Source organism: Heterodontus francisci, chromosome 16 (genome assembly GCF_036365525.1).
Source record: "Heterodontus francisci isolate sHetFra1 chromosome 16, sHetFra1.hap1, whole genome shotgun sequence".
NCBI lineage: Eukaryota > Metazoa > Chordata > Chondrichthyes > Heterodontiformes > Heterodontidae > Heterodontus > Heterodontus francisci.
The window spans coordinates 89,819,252-89,838,871 of NC_090386.1; the positions used below are offsets into that span (position 1 = coordinate 89,819,252).

General features: G+C 42.3%; 1 protein-coding gene across 3 annotated transcripts in view; it reads left to right on the plus strand.

Moving 5' to 3' along the window:
• The window catches only part of LOC137378351 (casein kinase II subunit alpha), a 99,890-nt gene that overhangs the window by 63,952 nt on the left and 16,318 nt on the right, over positions 1 to 19,620 (plus strand). For 2 of the 3 annotated variants that reach the window (XM_068048614.1, XM_068048615.1), the window contains 3 exons: positions 670 to 729; positions 10,967 to 11,050; positions 16,045 to 16,155. In XM_068048614.1, coding sequence (XP_067904715.1) covers positions 670 to 729; positions 10,967 to 11,050; positions 16,045 to 16,155 — 255 coding nt within the window. The remainder of the gene's footprint in view (positions 1 to 669; positions 730 to 10,966; positions 11,051 to 16,044; positions 16,156 to 19,620) is intronic. The other variant, XM_068048616.1, reaches the window with a different exon arrangement.

The following is a 19,620-nucleotide window of genomic DNA, read 5'->3' on the forward strand; positions in this document are numbered from 1 at the left end:
TTTTTATTCATGTTTTGCTTTTGGCTAGGGCTTTCATTATTTTGTCATTTAACACCCTCTCTACACTAGCGCTTTGTATTTCACCATACCGTTAACATACTGTTTGTCTTTGCCCCATGACCTCCTTGTCAGTTATTCTCTGTGACCCTCCGTCGTATCAACACCTTCCCATTTGTTCTCTTTTGCCCCACCTCCACTTTATTTGCTTAAAACCTTTGCCAGTTCTGATGAAAGGTCACTGACCTGAACCGTTAACTTTGCTTCTCTCTCCACAGATGCTCCCAGACCTGCTGAGTTTTTCCAGAACTTTTTGGTTTTATATCATAGTTTGTATGAAGCGCTTTAAGATGTATCTGAAAGACATAATTAATCTACAGATAGATAGGTTGTTAATGTCACAACTGACATTGTGAACTAGCTTAGTGAAAACATGAATATCCATCCAACCATCACAATGCAGCATGGTGATGCCCTTTAAAGGATTCAGTTTATTTCAATATGTTTTTTTTCTCTTCACAATTAATGTGTATTTGGACGTATGTTCGCTAAGGAGAAGAAATACAACATGCATTTCATTACTCTGCATAAGACTTGGTGCATTTTATTTTCACTAAAACAATCCTAGCTTTGAAAATATTGTTAAACTTTTCTTATATGTATTCCCTACAGCAGCTGTACCAGACCTTAACAGATTATGATATACGGTTCTACATGTATGAGATTTTGAAGGTATGTTGAAACATTTTTAGAACTTAGTTTTACAAGTAAAAATACTTAGTATTGTACAGTAAATAGAATCTGTACAGGGCAATATCTAATGAGGGCTGCTCATGGTCAATATCCCAGAACACAAATGAGCTCCTTTGATGGCTTAGAGCAGTAGACAGGGTGCCAGAATTGGTATCAACAGCCTAGGCTATCCCCAATTTTATGGAGGTGTTTTTTTATGGCGTTTGCATCAGTATTTGTGCTGGCTGTGGCTTGCAAGTTATTTAGGAGCAGATCTTGCAAGAATACTGATAATTGTAATGTCATTACTGCAGGTTTATTGAAGAATCAAGTATTGATTGCCAGGAAAAGCTGTACTATATGGGCCATGGATTTACTGCTGTTTCTGATGAATCTGATGTAATGGTACCAGTGTCATAATGTTCAGGGACATATAGAGTACAGATGCTAAAATTGATTCACATTTAAATTAATCAAATGATTTTAACCAGTGAGTCCTTCGATTGTAATCTGCAAATTCAGGTGACAGATGTCAACTTCTCAAATTTCATCTTGAGCAATCAGTAATCTGAGTCTTGATTTAGATTATTGACTCCTAATACGGCATGCTTGCCTTCGTCGGTCGGGGCATAGAGTATAAAAATTGGCAAGTCATGCTGCAGCTGTACAGAACTTTAGTTAGGTCACACCTAGAATATTGCGTGCAATTCTGGTCGCCACACTACCAGAAGGACGTGGACGCTTTGGAGAGGGTACAGAAGAGGTTTACCAGGATGTTGCCTGGTCTGGAGGGCATTAGCTATGAGGAGAGGTTGGATAAACTCGGATTGTTTTCACTGGAACGACGGAGGTGGAGGGGTGACATGATAGAGGTTTACAAAGTTATGAGCGGCATGGACAGAGTGGATAGTCAGAAGCTTTTTCCCAGGGTGGAAGAGTCAGTTACTCGGGGACGGAGGTTTAAGGTGAGAGGGGCAAAGATTAGAGGGGATGTGCGAGGCAAGTTCTTTACACAGAGGGTGGTGAGTGCCTGGAACTTGCTGCCGGGGGAGGTGGTGGAAGCAGGTACGATAATGACGTTTTAAGAGGCATCTTGACAAATACATGAATAGGATGGGAATAGAGGGATACGGTCTCCGGAAGTGCAGAAGGTTTTTAGTTTAGGCAGGCATCAAGATCGGCGCAGGCTTGGAGGGCTGAATGGCCTGTTCCTGTGCTGTACTGTTCTTTGTTCTAATCACTCTGCCGTTCCTGTTCATTTTCTTTACACAGAGATGTAAACTATTTTAGCCAGGCGTAAAGCATATAGTTGTGCATTTGTAGTTGTTATGAAGTGCCCAGCCTATCACCAATGGCAGCATAATTCCTGGGTTATGTCCTGACCTACCTCGAACATTCTGCAGCAAAGTGGTGAGACCTCCTCCAGTGCTATGTGAAACTGGGCTGAAGTGCTTGTGTGGTCCATTGGTCCTTCTAAGCACTTTGTAAACTTACCGAAACCTTTTTAATGTTAGGAGAAAGCAAATAATAATGCCTGCTCTCCTAACATTATGAAATAGCCACTGAGAGAGTGGAGTCCTGCTTGTAATGTAAGCTTGTGTGCAATGCTCTGTTTTCGGAGTACTGTTTTCACCCTGGTGTTAAAGCAGTGATGTGGTATGGGAGCCATTTTAAGATACCCACTGTGAACGAAACCTAAATGCTTTTTATTTGCGCTTAAAAAGCAGTGTGCTACTTATCTATTGGACTGGAAAAAAATCAAAGATCGAGCGGTATGGTTCTGACTGTAACTGCCATTAATTTCGAAGTGCTTATCTTCTGTATATTACTATCTCTGAGAATTGGGAAAAAGATTAACTTCGGTAAACAATTTAGCATTTACTACATCCCCTCACGCACCACTGGATTTGAGCCTGTTGATTAACTTTGGAGGTGGGTGGTTCGGGCGGGGGAACTGCATGATAGACAACAGCCACACTACAATTTTGACATTGGGTGAGTCCAACTCGTTTCAATACCCATTCTCTTGTACCATATAAAAGCCCTCTGCTCATGCTGGAGAGTTTGTTCTCCCCTAGCTGGGAAGTAAAAAAACAAGTATACTTTGATTTGAAAGGGGAGGCAGTGGTGTCGTGGTAATGTCACTAGACTAGTAATCCAGAGTTCAGGCTAATTGGGGGGACATGGGTTCAAATCCCACCATGGCGGGTGGTGAAATGTGAATTCAATTAGTAAATGTGGAATTAAAAAGCTAGTCTAATGGTGACCATAAAACCATTGTTGATTTTTGTAAAAAACCCATCTGGTTCACTAACGTCCTTCCTTCAGGGTAGGAAATCTGCCATCCTAACCTGGTCTGGCCTACATGTGACTCCAGATCCACAGCAATGTGGTTGACTCTAAAAGAAAAATACTGCCTGAAATCGCCTAGCAAACACTCAGTTCAAGGGCAATTAGGGATGGGCAATAAATGTTGGCCTAGCCAGCGTCACCCACATTGCACAAATGAATCAAAAAAAAACTGTTCACTACACCCAAGTATTCTTTGGTTTGCAGTTCGAATTTGACACTTGTATTTGTTCCAGTTGTTCTCTTGCTTTGTCATTTTTTTGCAGATAGACTGTTGATCTTGGTTTTTACATTAATCAAAAGCATTTAAAAAGAAACAATTCTGGATCTTCCTTTTTACCATTGGCAACTGTATACTGATTGACGCACATTTTTCCAACTCCGTCATCTCTACTAACCACGGCCCTGGCTAATGCATGTTGTACCACTTGATGCTGGCTGATACAGTTTCAAGTGATTTAAGAAGTCTTAAAGCTCATGATACCGACTGGCACCATGCTGTCATCCTGTATTCAAAAAAAGAGTTTTATAATTGTATCAAATGGATTTAGTGTGGATGGCAGTGACTGTCTTCAAAACATGTCTTGACTTGCTAGACTTAGTCAGGTTCTCTGCCAATACCTGCTGGAATTGGCTTCGTTGAATCTCTCGTACTCCAGGAAAAAGATTTGAAGCAATAAGTACTGTATAAACAGTAAGTCAGTCAGCTGTGATCCAACTTCCCCGAGTGGCACCACTACTTCACTACGCTCTGTTGCGGAATCTAATGATGACCCTACTCTGTTGGGTGCCTCCCATCCAAGGAAAATGAGTCTAAATCCCAATTCTGCACAGCAACAGGCCGTAGACTTCACCATACTGCATCTGAGGAGGCAGCTTGTTTCTGCCTACGCTTGGGCCATGCTGGAGTTGCCAAACACTACTACATCAGCTCTGCAGATTGTGGTTAGTTACCAGAATGGCGTTGCTTGCGGTAACATGGCTGAGAACATTTGACAACCCATCCTAGTCTTCCAGGTTAACACCCTTGGGTGATGGCCTAGCACTGATCGTCTCACTTGAACAGCAAACTCTGGTAAATGCCTTAGACACAGGTGCATGGTCTACAGCTGCATTGTTCAGTGTTACCTTTAGACTGTAGAGTTGTTTTTTTTGCTGATGCCCTTTGATGGAAAAGGTTCCTTTGGTGGTAAGTGGAGCAATGATTAGAGTCATTCAGATGCCACCAGCTGAACCTGAACAATTTCAAGAATGACTAAGAGGTAGACTATCTCTTGGCGATCCACCTGCCCTATCTCCTGGCTTTCAACTCTTCCACACCTCCACACTATGTACCACCAGACTTGCTAATTATCACTTAGAATCATACTGCACAGAAGGCCATTCGGCCCATTGTATCTCAGTTATTTGGAAGATGTCCAATTAGTCCCATTCTGCTGTTCTTTTCCCAGTACCCTGCAAAATTCTCCTTTGCGAGTATATATCCAATTCCCTTTTGAAAGTTCTACCACCCTTTCCAGTAGTGCATTGCAGATCATCATAGCTCTGGCAAAAGCATTCTCATTTTTCCCTCTGGATTTTTCATTCCTTAAGATTTGTTCCAAAGACTTACAAAATGGATGTTCTTCACTGTTAACATTATTTTGGTAGAAAACCATGTGGCTCATTTTTTTAAAATTTTCCTGTTCTATGGCTGCTTTTTTGGGCATCCTTGTAATAGCTGACCATTAATATGTAAAGACTGCAAAGGAGTAATGCCACCATGTTTACCGCATTGTGCTTTTGCTCGACTATAAAAGGTTTCTGCCTGAGAAGGGTTTCTGCCTGAGAAGTTGTGCGGCGCAGTGGTTAGCACCGCAGCCTCACAGCTCCAGCAACCCGGGTTCAGTTCTGGGTACTGCCTGTGCGGAGTTTGCAAGTTCTCCCTGTGACTGCGTGGGTTTCTGCCGGGTGCTCCGGTTTCCTCCCACCGCCAAAGACTTGCAGGTTGATAGGTAAATTGGCCATTGTAAATTGCCCCTTGTGTAGGTAGGTGGTAGGAGAATGGTGGGGATGTGGTAGGGAATATGGGATTAATGTAGGATTAGTATAAATGGGTGGTTGTTGGTCGGCACAGACGGTGGGCCGAAGGGCCTGTTTCAGTGCTATATCTCTAAACAAATAAAAATAAAGTGAGATCTGTATGTATGCTGTTGGAGACTAACCCATATTATTTGATTGGGTACTCGGCCCTGTTGGTTGGGCTCCAGTGGGGCAAATTTCTTGCGAGTGCAAACCTACAGGAGCAGATCTCCACGTTTGCTTTAAAACAGAGTGACATAATCTGATGGATTCATACATGCAATAGTGTGGATCTGTCTTGTGAGAAGATGGTTTGTGTCTTGGTGATCGACTTTGTGCTAAACATGGCCTGGTATGGCTCAGGAGTCCAACCCTGGCACCAGGGCACAAACCTGGGCAAAATGTATGGCAACCCTAGGCTGCCGAAACATCAGGGTCCCTCTCTTGACCTCCCTAATCAGATCCAAAGGAATGCACAGCACTACATTTGGCACCGGCTTGGTTGCAGGAGTTGCCTGAAAGATGACATATTTAGACATCAGTCTGCCTTTGGGCTCCACTCTAGTTTTGTTTTGTCATTGTCTCCCGCGGTATCAACAAGGCACTGGGGCTATTTTCCCATAGCCGGGAGTTTGGTTCATGAGCACCAGGGCATTTCCACACGCTGGTAGGCCTGTACACGGTATGTCTGGGGGTCAAACCTCTGAGTTTCAGAGGTTTCAACCCGAGTCCGCAAGGGACCCAGTTTCCGTATGTTGCGCATGGAGGCACAGCAGACGACTTGCCGATGGAGCTGCTGTATACTGACTCGGAGAGATTTACATGTTTGTTTCTCCTTTGTCCAACATGTTGATGTAATGCATCTAGTGCATGGCTGAAGAGAGTTGGTGTGCATCTCGCTTTTTGTATGTTAGCTTGCTTCTCGTTTTCAGCCTACACTGCTGGCTAGCAGCAATGAGTGGCCTTACATGAGGGATAATCTTCCTTTCTCAGCAAAAAATCCATCCTGCTTAAATTCTTGAGACTAAAATGTGGATTTTAAAATAGAACCTGCATCAGATCTGCATGTCAAGTGTGCAGTGCTGCTCAGTCGGAAAATCATTGACGTTGAGACTGTTCCATAGTGAGATTGATGGTCCTTGCATGGTATGGGTTTTGGTGCAGTCTTGCTTCCCTTAGCCTACATGTTTAATGCTGCAATCAGCTGTTCAAATTTTATTGCCTTATAATTACCAGAAATCTAATTTGAATGGAGGCTGGAGGTCTGTATTTCCTCTTTACGCAGCCTGTGTAAGACTGTGTTTTCTGTTTAATTCTATTCTGGGTATCTGCAGGAAGCCTGCTGCATTTCAAGTTCCTTATAGATTTTTCTTTTTATTCAATTTATGCACAATATTCTATCAAGCAAACCATGCGGTCACCTTGTTTCTGGCCCTTCATAGTTGCTGGTTATCAGTCACAAGCTGTGTTTATATTAGCGTTTGCTTGGATTGGGTTTTGGGAGACTGGCATCCTTTTTTTAAAAAAACCTGGGCCTTTGATTCTGCTGTCAGGTTAAGGAAGCCTGACTTCGTAGCCTAAATGCTGAATGTCACTCCTTAATACCAGTCTCCTGGAGTCCAACCTAAACCAAACTGCCACCTCATGTTTGAGTGCCTTTCCTCCTGGGACATTTCACTTTAGTTTGCAGTTGAAGAATGTTTGGTTATTTAAAAAAAAATGAGCATGTATGTTTCTGATAATGAGTGAGATTAGGTTGTTTTACAAGTATCATGAATCTGAGCGTTATACAAAAGAAATAATAGTTCCTTTATGAGAATTGGTACATTCCTGGCAGCAGATATTGTATCACTGACGTTTCTAGAAGAAATGAAGACTGAGATTTATATAGTGCTTTTCATGACCTCAGGACATCCCAAAGCATTTTATAGCCAATTAAGCCCTTTTGAAGTGTATTCACTTCAGAACACCAGGGCGAGACAGAGGAGGGGGTAAAAGAGGAGGGGGCATTGCAATATTAGTTAAGGAGTCAGTTGCTGCAGTAAGGAGAGATGATATCTTGGAGGGGGCATCAAATGAAGCTATATGGGTAGAGTTTAAGAATAAAAAAGGGACAGCCACATTGCTAGGTGTTTATTATAGACCCCCCAGATAGTCAGCGGGAAATTGAGGAGCAAATATGTGCGCAATTTGCAGAGGTGTGTAAAACTAATAGGGTAATTATATTAGGTGATTTCAACTTTCCCAAAATTAATTGGGATAGTCAGCGTGTTAAGGGCTTAGATGGAGTGGAGTTCTTAAAATGTATACAGGAGAACTTTTTAGCTCAATATGTAGAGGATCCAACAAGGGAGGGTACAGTGCTGGACCTAATTCTGGGGAATGAAGCCGGACAGGTAGGTGGTTGATGTGTTGGTGGGGGAGCATTTTGGTGATAGTGACCATAACATGGGACAATTTAAGCTTCTTATGGAGAAAGAAATAGACAAGTTGCCAAAAAAAGGTTTTGGATTGGGGGAGAGCGAATTTTAGTAAAATAAGGCAGGATCTGGCCATGGTAGACTGGAAAGAGTTACTTGTCAGGAAATCTACAGAAGAGCAGTGGGGGGCATTCAAAAAGGAAATGGGAAGGGTGCAGGCCCAACATGTTCCCTCAAGGGTAATAGGTAGGAGCAACAAGCCCAGAGAACCCTGGAAGACCAGAAACATTCAGGGTATGATGAGAAGGAAAAGAGAGGCTTTTAGCAAATACAGGGAGAGCAAATCAATGGAAGCATTAGTGGAATACAGAAAGTGTAGGATGGAGCTTAAGAAAGCAATTAGGAGAGCAAAGAGGGGATATGAGAAAGCTCTGGCTGGTAGAAGTAGGGAAAATCCCAAGATATTCTATAAGTATATCAATGGGAAGAGGATAACCAGGGAAAGAGTAGGACCCATTAGGGACCAAGGGAGAAATTTGTGGGTGGAGCCAGAGGACATTGGTAGGGTGTTGAATGAATACTTCACATCTGTCTTCACCCAAGAGAATGAGGATGTAGATATAGAACTTGGAGAGAGAGACTGTGAGGTTCTTGAGCAAATTGTCATAGGGAGTGACAAGGTATTGGAGGTTTTGGAAGGCTTAAAAGTGGACAAATCTCCAGGTCCGGACGATTTGTTTCCCAGGATGCTGTGGGAGGCGAGGGTGGAGATTGCAGGGGCTCTGACCCTAATTTTTAATTCCTCTCTGGCCATGGGGGAGGTGCCAGAGGACTGGAGAACAGCTAATGTTGTCCCACTATTTAAGAAAGGTTGTAGAGATAAGCCAGCGAACTACAGACCAGTGAGTCTCACGTCAGTGGTAGGGAAACTATTGGAGAAAATTCTGAAGGAGAGAATCTATCTCCACTTGGAGAGGCAAAATTTGATTAGGAATAGTCAGCATGGCTTTGTCAGAGGGAGGTCATGCCTAACAAATTTGATTGAATTTTTTGAGCATGTGACCAGGTGTGTAGATGAGGGTAGTGCAGTTGATGTAGTTTACATGGATTTCAGCAAAGCCTTTGACAAGGTCCCACATGGGAGACTTATTAAGAAAGCAAATGCACATGGGATACAAGTTAACTTGATGAGGTGGATTCAAAATTGGCTTAGCTGTAGGAGACAGAGAGTGATGACTGATGGCTGTTTTAGTGACTGGAAGCCAGTGTCCAGTGGTGTACCACAGGGATCTGTGCTGGGACTATGTGGGGGGTAGGATCAGTAAGTTTGCGGATGACACAGATTGGCCGAGTGGTTAACAGTGAGGTGGAGTGTCTTGGGTTACAGGAAGATATAGACGGGATGGTCAAATGGGCAGAAAAGTGGCAGATGGAATTTAACACTGAAAAGTGCGAGGTGATACACTTTGGAAGGAGTAATGTGACACGGAAGTATTCAATGAATGGCCTGACACTGGGAAGTTCTGAGAAACAAAGGGACCTTGGCCTGTTTGTCCATAGATCTCTGAAGGCAGAAGGGCAGGTTAATAGGGTGGTGAAAAAGGCATATGGGACACTTGCCTTTATCAATCAAGGCATAGATTACAAAAGCAGGGAGGTCATGTTGGAGTTGTACGGAACTTTGGTAAGGCCACAGCTGGAGTACTGTGTGCAATTCTGATCGCCACATTCTCGGAAGGATGTGATTGCATTGGAGGGGGTGCAGAGGCGATTCACCAGTATGTTGCCTGGGATGGAACATTTAAGCTATGAAGAGAGGTTGGATAGGCTTGGGTTGTTTTCGCTGGAGCAGAGAAGACTGAGGGGTGACCTGATTGAGGTGTACAAGATTATGAGGGGCATGGACAGGGTGGATAGGGAGAAGCTGTTCCCCTTAGTTGAAGGGTCAGTTACGAGGGGTCACAAGTTTAAGGTGAGGGGCGGGAGGTTTAAGGGGGACTTGAGGAAGAACTTTTTTACCCAGAGGGTGGTGACTGTCTGGAATGCCCTGCCTGAGAGGGTGATAGATGCAGGTTGCCTCACATCCTTTAAAAAGTACCTGGATGAGCACTTGGCATGTCGTAACATTCAAGGCTATGGGCCAAGTTCTGGCAAATGGGATTAGGTAGACAGGTCAGGTGTTTTAATGCATCGGTGCAGACTCGATGGGCCGAAGGGCCTCTTCTGCACTATTATTCTGTGATTCTGAGAACTCCCTTGCTCCTCTTCAAAATAATGGCATGGGGCCTTTTACATCCACCTGAGGGGGAAGGTGGTTTCATCTCTCTCCTGAACTGTGACGCCTCCAATAGTGCAGCACTCCCATCTTATTAAATTACCAGCAGGCACTGCCTAAACCCATGGCTCATTTACCCATGCGCAGCTGCATGGTGAGTTATGAATTTTTTGGAAAGCTGGAAATTATTCTTTTTTAACGTGAGAGCGATAGATGGGGAGAGCTAGCTGAGCTGCATGAGAACTGAGCTGCACAGCAAAACCAAATCCTGGCATAATGTCTTTCTTTGCAATATACAGGAATGATTGTCCATTAGAACTAGTTCTCACCATAGGCATTTAAAACTCTTAATTCTTTTTATTCTCTGTCAAGGGCTTATGTGGATGGTTTGCTGCTCTGTAAATGGGCACAAATAAGTGCACTAGAGTTGCCAGGGGTGTGTTGCAATCTTTTTTACTCTCCATAGGGAAATTCAAGCCCTCATTTATGGTAATGCCTTCACTAAGGCCACGATCAACTACCTTATGGATCCTTGCCATGACCCTTTCTTCTTAGCACAATGCACTGAGTTACTGTGCCACCATTTCACTGAAACTCTTCTTGCCTTTCCATTCCTTAATTGGTCTAAGTATTGTGAAATGTGTAGCTTGCCAGTTCGGGAAGTTTTTGCTGTAAGGAGCAGTTTTGCTTATAATTGTGCCTGTAGTATGAATACCAATGAAGTTACTACAGGGAAAACTTTTGTATGGGTTTCAATTTTATGACCAAAATAAAATCTGCGCAAAAACATCTTGCAATAGTAACAGAAGCTCAAGACGGTCACATCAGCTTTTCTGTCTCAATAATATTCAACTTTCAGACAGGGAATAAGCCTTTCTAGCAAAAACACATGGGGGCAATCTAAATTACTGTCGCTGTTCCAGATTGTTAATATTTTTAATTTAACAACTAAAATTAGTTACTGGTAACATGAGCTCTTAATAGGGTTCTTGCCTAGTCATACCTTTATATTAACTAATTTTGTTGTAAGTGTTACTTGTGGTACTTTGTTCACTTGTCAGTCTTATTTATTAATGAGACAGTGTACTAACACTGGTCGGATGATGTTCTAAGAGTGATCCTCTGTTTTCAGGCTCTGGATTATTGCCATAGTATGGGAATCATGCACAGAGATGTGAAACCACACAACGTTATGATCGACCATGAGCACAGAAAGGTAACAGCAAAAAGCAGCACAATTACTCTAGTACTTAAAGGTGCACGTGCTATTTTTCCTTTTTAATGCTTTACGGTAACCATTAAAATTGGTACCAAAAATACATCTCATGTAGATGATACACTTTTTGATCTCTGCTAAGCAAGTTATGCGTCCTTTGAAGAACAATGGAGGTTTTTTTGGGCTATTCCTATCAAATAGGTGTTGAATGTAAGCTAATTGTTTGATTATCCTCCTAGGATAGGCAAACCAGTTTTACTGGTGGCTCATTGGTCTTTGATATACTTGACAGTTTCATTTGATCATAAAGGTATTTAAAAAAAAACTTCCTTTTATCCCACCATCTTGATTTCAATGAAAAGGACCCATTTAACACAGGCCATATTTTTAGTGATTTCCTACTTCATTGTCTCATAGAACCTCTCAGCACCAATATTGGTTTTAAGTTTGGAACTTGTGTTGTTTTGAAATGGTACTGTAAGCAACAAGTTGTTACGATCTGGGATGTATTGCTTCACTCAAATTCTACAATGTTCAAAAGCGGATTGAATACATAATTGAAAAGGAAAGGTTTGCAGGGCTATGGGGAAAGAGCAAGGAAGTGGGACTAATCGGATAGCCTATTCAAAGAGCTAGCACAGGCACAATGGGCTGAATGGCCTCCTATGCTGTTTGATTCTACGAAGTTAAGTAAAATATTGTAATCTGTATAAATTTGCTGTTTTTATACTTGCTAATCTTAAACTTTATAGGTAGTTTTAACCGAGGTAGGTCCCTATTGTCATTTGTGCTGATTTGGAAGAGGTCAGAAGGTACTGTGTGTAGCCTGTTTCATTACTACATTTCTCAGTGGAGAAAATATGTTCATTATTCATCCTGCAGCTTCCTATCCCAGTTACTTTTTGCACGAGGTCACGTTTTAATTCATGTGAACGGGCCTTGTGTTTTTGGCATGAGCAAAAAAAATAAGGAATTAGGCCAAAGCAACACCCCTACTGATGAGCTGGCGTACGTGACGGTCATCATCTCAGCTAACAGTTACCAATAAAACAAGGAGCAGAAAGGGAACTAATGAAATTATCAATATATTTCATGTTATCATGTTTCCTCACTCAATTGAATGTACACAGTTAATAAATACAATTTATAATATAATTACATGAAAATTTAAACATAGGTTGTAAAATGTATTTCAGTTGCCCATAAAATTGTCCAACTCCTATTGAAAATGCATCTTTTAAGGTTTGCATTCTGAAGCAGAGTGATGGGGCTCTGGTTTGGTTGGGAGGATGCTATCTGCAGTTGTGCTGTAGGATTTCCTAATGCAGTCCTAATTATGCTACAGGAAATCCACTTTTTATGTATTTTTTTTTTAAAAAGCCCATCCCTGCCCATCTTCAAGGCATTTCTGGCCCCAGTTTGAATCACCTGCCATTTTCTGTTCCTACATTCCAGGTGTTTTGGTTGAGACTCTGTATTTTTCTCCTGCTCATTGTGTTTACTGACAGTCCTTTAGATGCTTTGGCTAAACACAGTATCACAAAATGCAATTGATTAGTCCAATGAGCCAGAACTAAACAGAGAAAGTCATAGCTTGTGTCTATATTGTGCCTTAAAATGTCCCAAGACGCTTCATAGTAGCGTTGCCAAACAAAATTTGACATTAAAGGATATTAAGGCTTTCCTTTAAAATAGAGTACTCTCCCATTGCCGACAGCCAATAATTTCTTGTGTTTTCTCTCGTTCTCGCTCTCATAATTTGACTTGCTGCAGTTGCTAAAACAATGTTTTGGTCAGAATACTATTCTGTAATTAACAGGGGAGAAGAAACTGTTGTCTTCAGTTAGTTGTTCATCGTGTTTTGGAGATGCATTTTTATTAGGATCAGAAATAAGTGTGAAAATGGCATGTTACCCAGCAGTTGAAGGATTTATTTTTCCAGTAAAAGGGTGTTGGTGTGAAATTCAAAAACAAAATCCTGCGGATGCTGGAAATCTGAAACAAAAACGGAAAATGCTGGAAATACCCAGGTCAGGCAACATCTGTGGAGAGAAAAACAGCTAATGTTTCAAGTCTGTGACCTTTCATCGGAACTTGGTGTGAAATTCCTTTTTTTTAAGGCTTAATTGAACCCCTTGAATTAGACTAAAATAAAAGCAAAATACTGCAGATGCTGGAAATCCGAAATAAAAACCAAAAGTGCTGGAAATACTCAGGTCAGGCAGCATCTGTGGAGAGAGAAGCAGAGTTGACGTTTCAGGTCTGTGACCTTTCATCAGAACTGGCAAAGGTTAGAAAAGAATTAGGTTTTAAGCAAGTGAAGGGGGTGGGGTGAAGAGAACAAAAGGGAAGGAGTGTGATGGGGCAGAGGGAAGGGGAGATTAAATGACAGAGCTGTCCTAGGGCAAAGACAAAGATTGTGTTATGCTTGTGGTGAAAGACAAAGCATTAGTCCAGGAGAGTGTTAGTAGCAGAATAGTCTACTTGAAAAACAGGCACATGATTATAAAATAAAAAATATAAAAATGGCCAGTCATGCTCTGAAATCATTGAACTCCATGTTCAGTCCGCAAGAGTGTCTAATTGAAAGATCAGGTGCTGCTCCTCGAGCTTGCGTTGATGTTCACTGGAACACTGGAGCAGGCCAAAGACAGAAACGTGGCCATGAGCAGAGGGCGGTGTTGAAATGGCAAGCGACCGGAAGCTCGCAGTCATGCTTTTGGACTGAGCGGAGGCGTTCCGCAAAGCGGTCACCCAATCTGCGTTTGGTCTCCCCCAAATAGAGGCGACTACATTGTTAGCAGCGAATACACTATACTAAATTGAAGGAAGTACAAGTAAATCGCTGCTTCACCTGGCAGGAGTGTATGGGGCCTTGGATGGTAAGAGATGGTCTTAATGTCAAAGGGACCAAGGGATATGGGGAAAAAGCAGGGACAGGGTGCTGAATTAGGTGATTAGGCATGATTTTTTTGAATGGTGGAGAAGGGCCGAATGGCCTACTCCCATTTTCTATATTTCTATGAGAGGAGGTAAAAGGGCACGTATTACACTTCCTGTGATTGCATGAGAAGGTGCCGTGGAGGGAGACGAGGTGTCTGGGGAGATGGAGGAATGGATCAGGGTGTCACAAAGGGAACGATCCCTTCGGAATGCTGACGGGGAAGGGAAGATGTGTTTGGTGGCTTCATATTGGAGGTGGTGGAAACGGTGGAGGATGATCCTTTGGGTGTGGAGGCTGGTGGGGTGGAAAGTGAGGACAAGGGGAACCCTATCGCAGTTCTGGGAGGGAGGGGAAGGGGTAAGGGCAGAAGTGTGGGAAATGGGGCCCTCAACCACGTCTGACCTGTCAACCACAGTGAGGGGAATCCTCAGTTGAGAAAGGAGGAAGACTTGGCAGAAGTGCTGTTGTGGAAGGTTACATCATCAGAACAGATGCGTCGGAGACTGAGAAACTGGGACAATAGGATGGAGTCCTTACAAGTGGCAGGGTGTGAAGAAGTGGTTGAGGTAGCTGTGGGAGTTGGGCTCATAATATCAGTGGACAGCGTATCCCCAGAGATGGAGACAGAGTCGAGGAAGGGAAATGTCAGAAATAGATCATGTAAAGGTGAGAGAAGGGTGGAAATTGGAAGCAAAGTTGAAGTTTTCTAATGCGGGGGAGAGCAGGAAGCGGCACCGATAAAGTCATCAGTGTACCGGAAAAAGAGGTAAGGGGAGGGGGCCTGAGTAGGACTGGAACAAGGAATGTTTGTCATATCCCACAAAAAGACAGGCATAACTAGGACCCATGCGGGTACCCAAAGCAACACCTTTTATTTGAAGGAAGTGAGTGGAGTTGAAGGAGAAGTTGTTCAATGTGAGAACAAATTCAGCCAGGCGGAGGAGGGTGTTGGTGGATGGGGACTGGTTGGGCCCCTGTTCAAGGAAGAAGCAGAGAGCCCTTGAATTAGTTGGTGCATTAAGTGCAGGCTAATAACTAGTAAAATGTAAAATAAAATTACACACAGCTAGTTCACAAATGTTCTGCAAGGATTATGTATTGGGCAACAACCATTTCAGAATTAAAATTAATTCAAACATCTAATCATCATATAATATTTCTGTTATACTGAAAACAATTGCTGCATTTCCACACAAAGAAATAGAGTGGGTGAGTAAGTTCATCTACCTGCATTCTGGTGGGTGCACGGGATGCATGTTCAAACCGGTGCCAAAGTGGAATTGCAGAGGCGGGTTTAATGTGAATAGTGGATCAGGTGGATTACTGATTGTGGACCACTTCAGTGTCCTTCTGCTGTGCTGTGTAACCTGTTGCCATTTCAGTCTTTTGTAGAACTGTGCATGTAAAAGCTTTCTTACGAATAAAATGCGATCACAGGGGTGATGCAGTTGGTTTGACACTCCAGGGCTAGGAGGGGAGAGGATCAGGAGGAGGATTCAGCCATGATTCAAGAACAATATATTGGCCTTGAGGGAGTGCAGCATAGATTTATTAGAATGATACCTGGGCTCCAAGGGTTAAACTGCGAGGAGAGATTAAACAAACTAGGGTTATATTCCCTAGAATTTAGATGGTTAAAGGGTGATTTGATCTAATTTTTCAAGATATTAAAGAAAACAGAGTTGATTAGGGGAAACTATTTCGTTAGTTGAGAAGTCTAAGACTAGGGAGCAAAGTCAAAATTAGTGTCAGACCTTTCGGGAGTGAAATTTAGGAACACTTCACACCAAGTAGAAGTTTGGAACTCTTGATACTAGATCAGTTAATTTTAAATTTAAGATTGCTAGATTTTTGTTAGCCAAAGGTTTTGGGGGATATGGAGCAAAGGCGGATATATGGAATTAGGTTGCAGGTTGGGGGGGTGGGGGGAGGAGAATAAAATGCTGTCAGTTCTCCAATTTTAATTATCTCCATTACTCACAGCCAATTCTTCAGATGAGAAACCCTATATTCACAAACTGTTTTCGATTTATGTCTTATCTGTGATTAGTTGCGGCTGATAGACTGGGGCCTGGCAGAGTTCTACCATCCTGGGCAGGAGTATAATGTCCGAGTGGCCTCCAGGTACTTCAAGGGACCCGAACTACTTGTAGATTATCAGGTGAGGAAAAATAACCTTTCTGGATTGTAAGCTCTTCTGTGCTGAATTAATTTGCACTGACCTTACTGTAGTGTTCTTAAATTGGAATCACGTTTCTTTCAGTTTAGTGAATGTTCCATTTTAATCCAGATGTGAATTATTTTGGTGTCTACCGTTAATTTTAACTAATATATTGCAGTTTCGGAATATGGTACAATGAATTCTTTGCTACATTTTTGAATCTTAACACTAGACAGTTTCCATAGGTTCATTGTCATAAGCCACCAGGTTGGCAACTCACTTGCTGTCTTGGTAAGTGTAAACACAGATCAAACAGAGATCCCTTGGCGGTGTTCTCTGCTTGCAGATATATCACATGTTACCGTGAGCTTTCATCGGCTACAGGAAAGTAAAGGTCATGAGACAATGGCTTAGATGATTAAAATACTAGTCAGATTTACAGAACTTCTACTGAACTGTAAACTGGTAAAGCAAGTATACAGTTAATTTAAATAATTATAACCTTGACTGTACTCTTAATATTTGTAAAACATTTCTGTTTTGTAAGCTTGAAATTTAAAAGCACTGCATACATAACTTTTTAAATGTTACAGTAATTAAAGTGTAGTATTTGAGATGGAGAGACTGGAATAGTGGGTTGGAAGACTGTCTTGATCTAGAAGCTGGATTCAAATCCAGTTGGGACTGATGGGGTCTAAGTCCTATCTGCTTTCAGTTAAGAACTCTTCAGCAAAACGTATTATCATAGCCAGTTCTAATGCCTTTCTTCTAGTTCTGGACAAGAATTAAGCAAGCTTGTTAAATAATTTCTCTCAGCCCATCACAATCTTCTGTGTGTTTCTCTATTTTATCAGTACTTCTTTGGTCTTATTCCTCCTGAACTTTGTTGAACTCCGGATTCAGCACAGTCTTCACTCCAACTTGCTCTTTTCTAGGAATTCCAAGTGAAGCTTCTTGCCTCCCTCAGTCTTTCTTGTACAAGCTTGCTTTCAATACCCAAACTTGGTGTGACCTTTTTTTAATTCTTTCATGGGATGTGAGCGTCAGTGGCAAGGCTTGCCCATCTCATTGCCCTCGAGAAGGTGGTGGTGAGCTGCCTTCTTGAACCGCTACAGTCCATCTGGTGCAGGTACACTCTCAGTGGTGTTTGGGAGGGAGCTCTGGGATTTTGACCCAATCACTACTTCCAGAGTTACTACTACCACCCCCCCCCCCCCCCCCCCACCCCACTCACATTTTTTCTCTCTCTCTCTCTCCCCTCCCCCGCTCTCCCACCCCCCCCCCCCCCCCACCCCAGTTCGGCCTTGGCCTTCACTTCAGTTTCTCAATTCAAAAAAATAGCTTGAGTACTTTGGAGAAAATGGTGTCTAGAACACTAAGCTTTCTTGATATACTTTCTGGAAACAGAAGTATTGGAATTGGTGAATTTGCAGCAGTGGATATGCAGTGTCAACAGGTTCTTTTATAATTGAGGATTTGATCTGCTTCTTTGCATTCTCGGTGAATGAAGTGCTTTTCAGTCAGCTGAGTTAGAAAGTGTTTTGAGTTCGACAGGCTGTACATTCAAATTATTAATCTGTTTTTTCCCTTCGATCTCCAGATGCTTTGGGACTCGCTTTGTGTTCCTAGCATTCTGAAATAAAACGGAAGAAATACAAAGCAATTTTTAAAGCATTTGGAGAGAGGGAAGGCAGCTTGCTTTGGGTATACACTTTTTTGCCAGACTAACTAGCTATCTACCCACAAAATGCATTTTTGCTCAGTTGCATTCCAGCCAGTGCCCCCTGGAGCCGAAACCAGCAAATCAAATGCTCAGGTTCTTTAATTGTCAGCAAAACAAATCCTTTATTGCAAATTCACCAACTGCAACATTTCATGTTCTCAGCAGGTCAGTCACATCTTCTTACCTTTATCTGAGCAAAACAGTAGCTGAGAATCTGAACTACGGGGTTTGAATTTAATAATTGAAGGGTGGTTTCCCATAAGTTGAAATTAATTTGTCAGATCTGAACTTTCCTGGAAAGGACAAAGCTTTCATCTATCATCGAATCATAGAAACTTACAGCATGGAAGGAGGCCATTTGGCTCATCATTTATGCTGGCCAACAAGTTGCCATCCAGCCTATCCCACTTTCCAGCTCTTGGTCCACAGTCTTGTAGGTTATAGCACTTCATATCCAAATACTTTTTAAATGTTAAGATTTCTGCTTCGATCACCCTTTCAGGCAGTGCGTTTCAGATCCTTATCACCCTCTAGCTGAAAATATTGCCCCCTCAAATCCCCTCTTAATCTACCTCTTCCCCTAAATCTATGTCCTTTGGTTATGGACCCCTCAATTAAGTTGAGTGGGGTCTTCCTATCCAATATACACTTCAAAAAATCTCCCCTGAGGCTTCTCTGTTCAAAAGAAAACAATTCTGGCCTATCCAATCTTTCTTCATAACTAAAATTCTCCAATCCAGACAACATCCTGGTAAATCTCCTGTGTACCCTCTCTAATACAATCTTTCCTATAGTGCAGTGACCAGAACTGCGCAAAGTACTTCAGCTGTGGCCTAACTAGTGTTTCATGCAGTTGCAGCATAACCTCCCAGCTCTTGTATTCTATGCCTCAGCTAATAAAGGCAAGTATCCTGCATGCCATTGTGACCACTTTATCTAACTGTTCAGCCACCTTCAGGGATCTATGAACATGCACTCCAAAGTTCCTCAATGTATCCTACCATTTATTGTATATTTTCCTGCCTTGTTAGCCTTCCCCAAATGCATTATCTCTCAGTTCTCCGGATTGGGCTTCATTTGCCACTGTTCCACCCTCCTGACTAATCCGTTGATATCTTCCCGCAGCCTACAGCTTTCTTCATTATCAACCACATGGCCAGTTTTTGTATCGTCAGTGAACTTCTTAATCATACCCCCTACATTCAAGTACAAATCATTGCTACATAGTACAAAAAGCAAGGAACCAATACTGAGCCCTACGGAACCCCACTGGAAACAGTCTTCCAGTCACACAAACACCCATGGACATTGCCCTTTGCTTCCTGTCTCTGAGCCAATGTTGGATTGAACTTACCACTTTGCCTTGGATCCCATGGGCTTTTCCTTTTGTGATCTGTCTGCCATGAGGGACCATATCAAAAGCCTAGATAAAATTGTGTAACATGTAAGGAGGGCATTTGGCCCATGTTTGGAAGAGCTATCCAATTAGTCCTGCAGCCCTGCAGTTTTTTTTATAGCCTTGTATTTTTCCCCCTTTCAAGCATACATCCAATTCCCTTTGAAATTTGCTATTGTATCTGCTTTCAACACCCTTTCAGAAAGTACTTTTCTGATCATTGTAACTTGCTACATAAAAAAAACTTTCTCAACATCCCTCTTATTCTTTTGCCAATTATCTTAAATCTATGTCCTCTGGTTACTGATTCCCCTGCCAGTGAACATTTTTTCCCTATTTACAAATA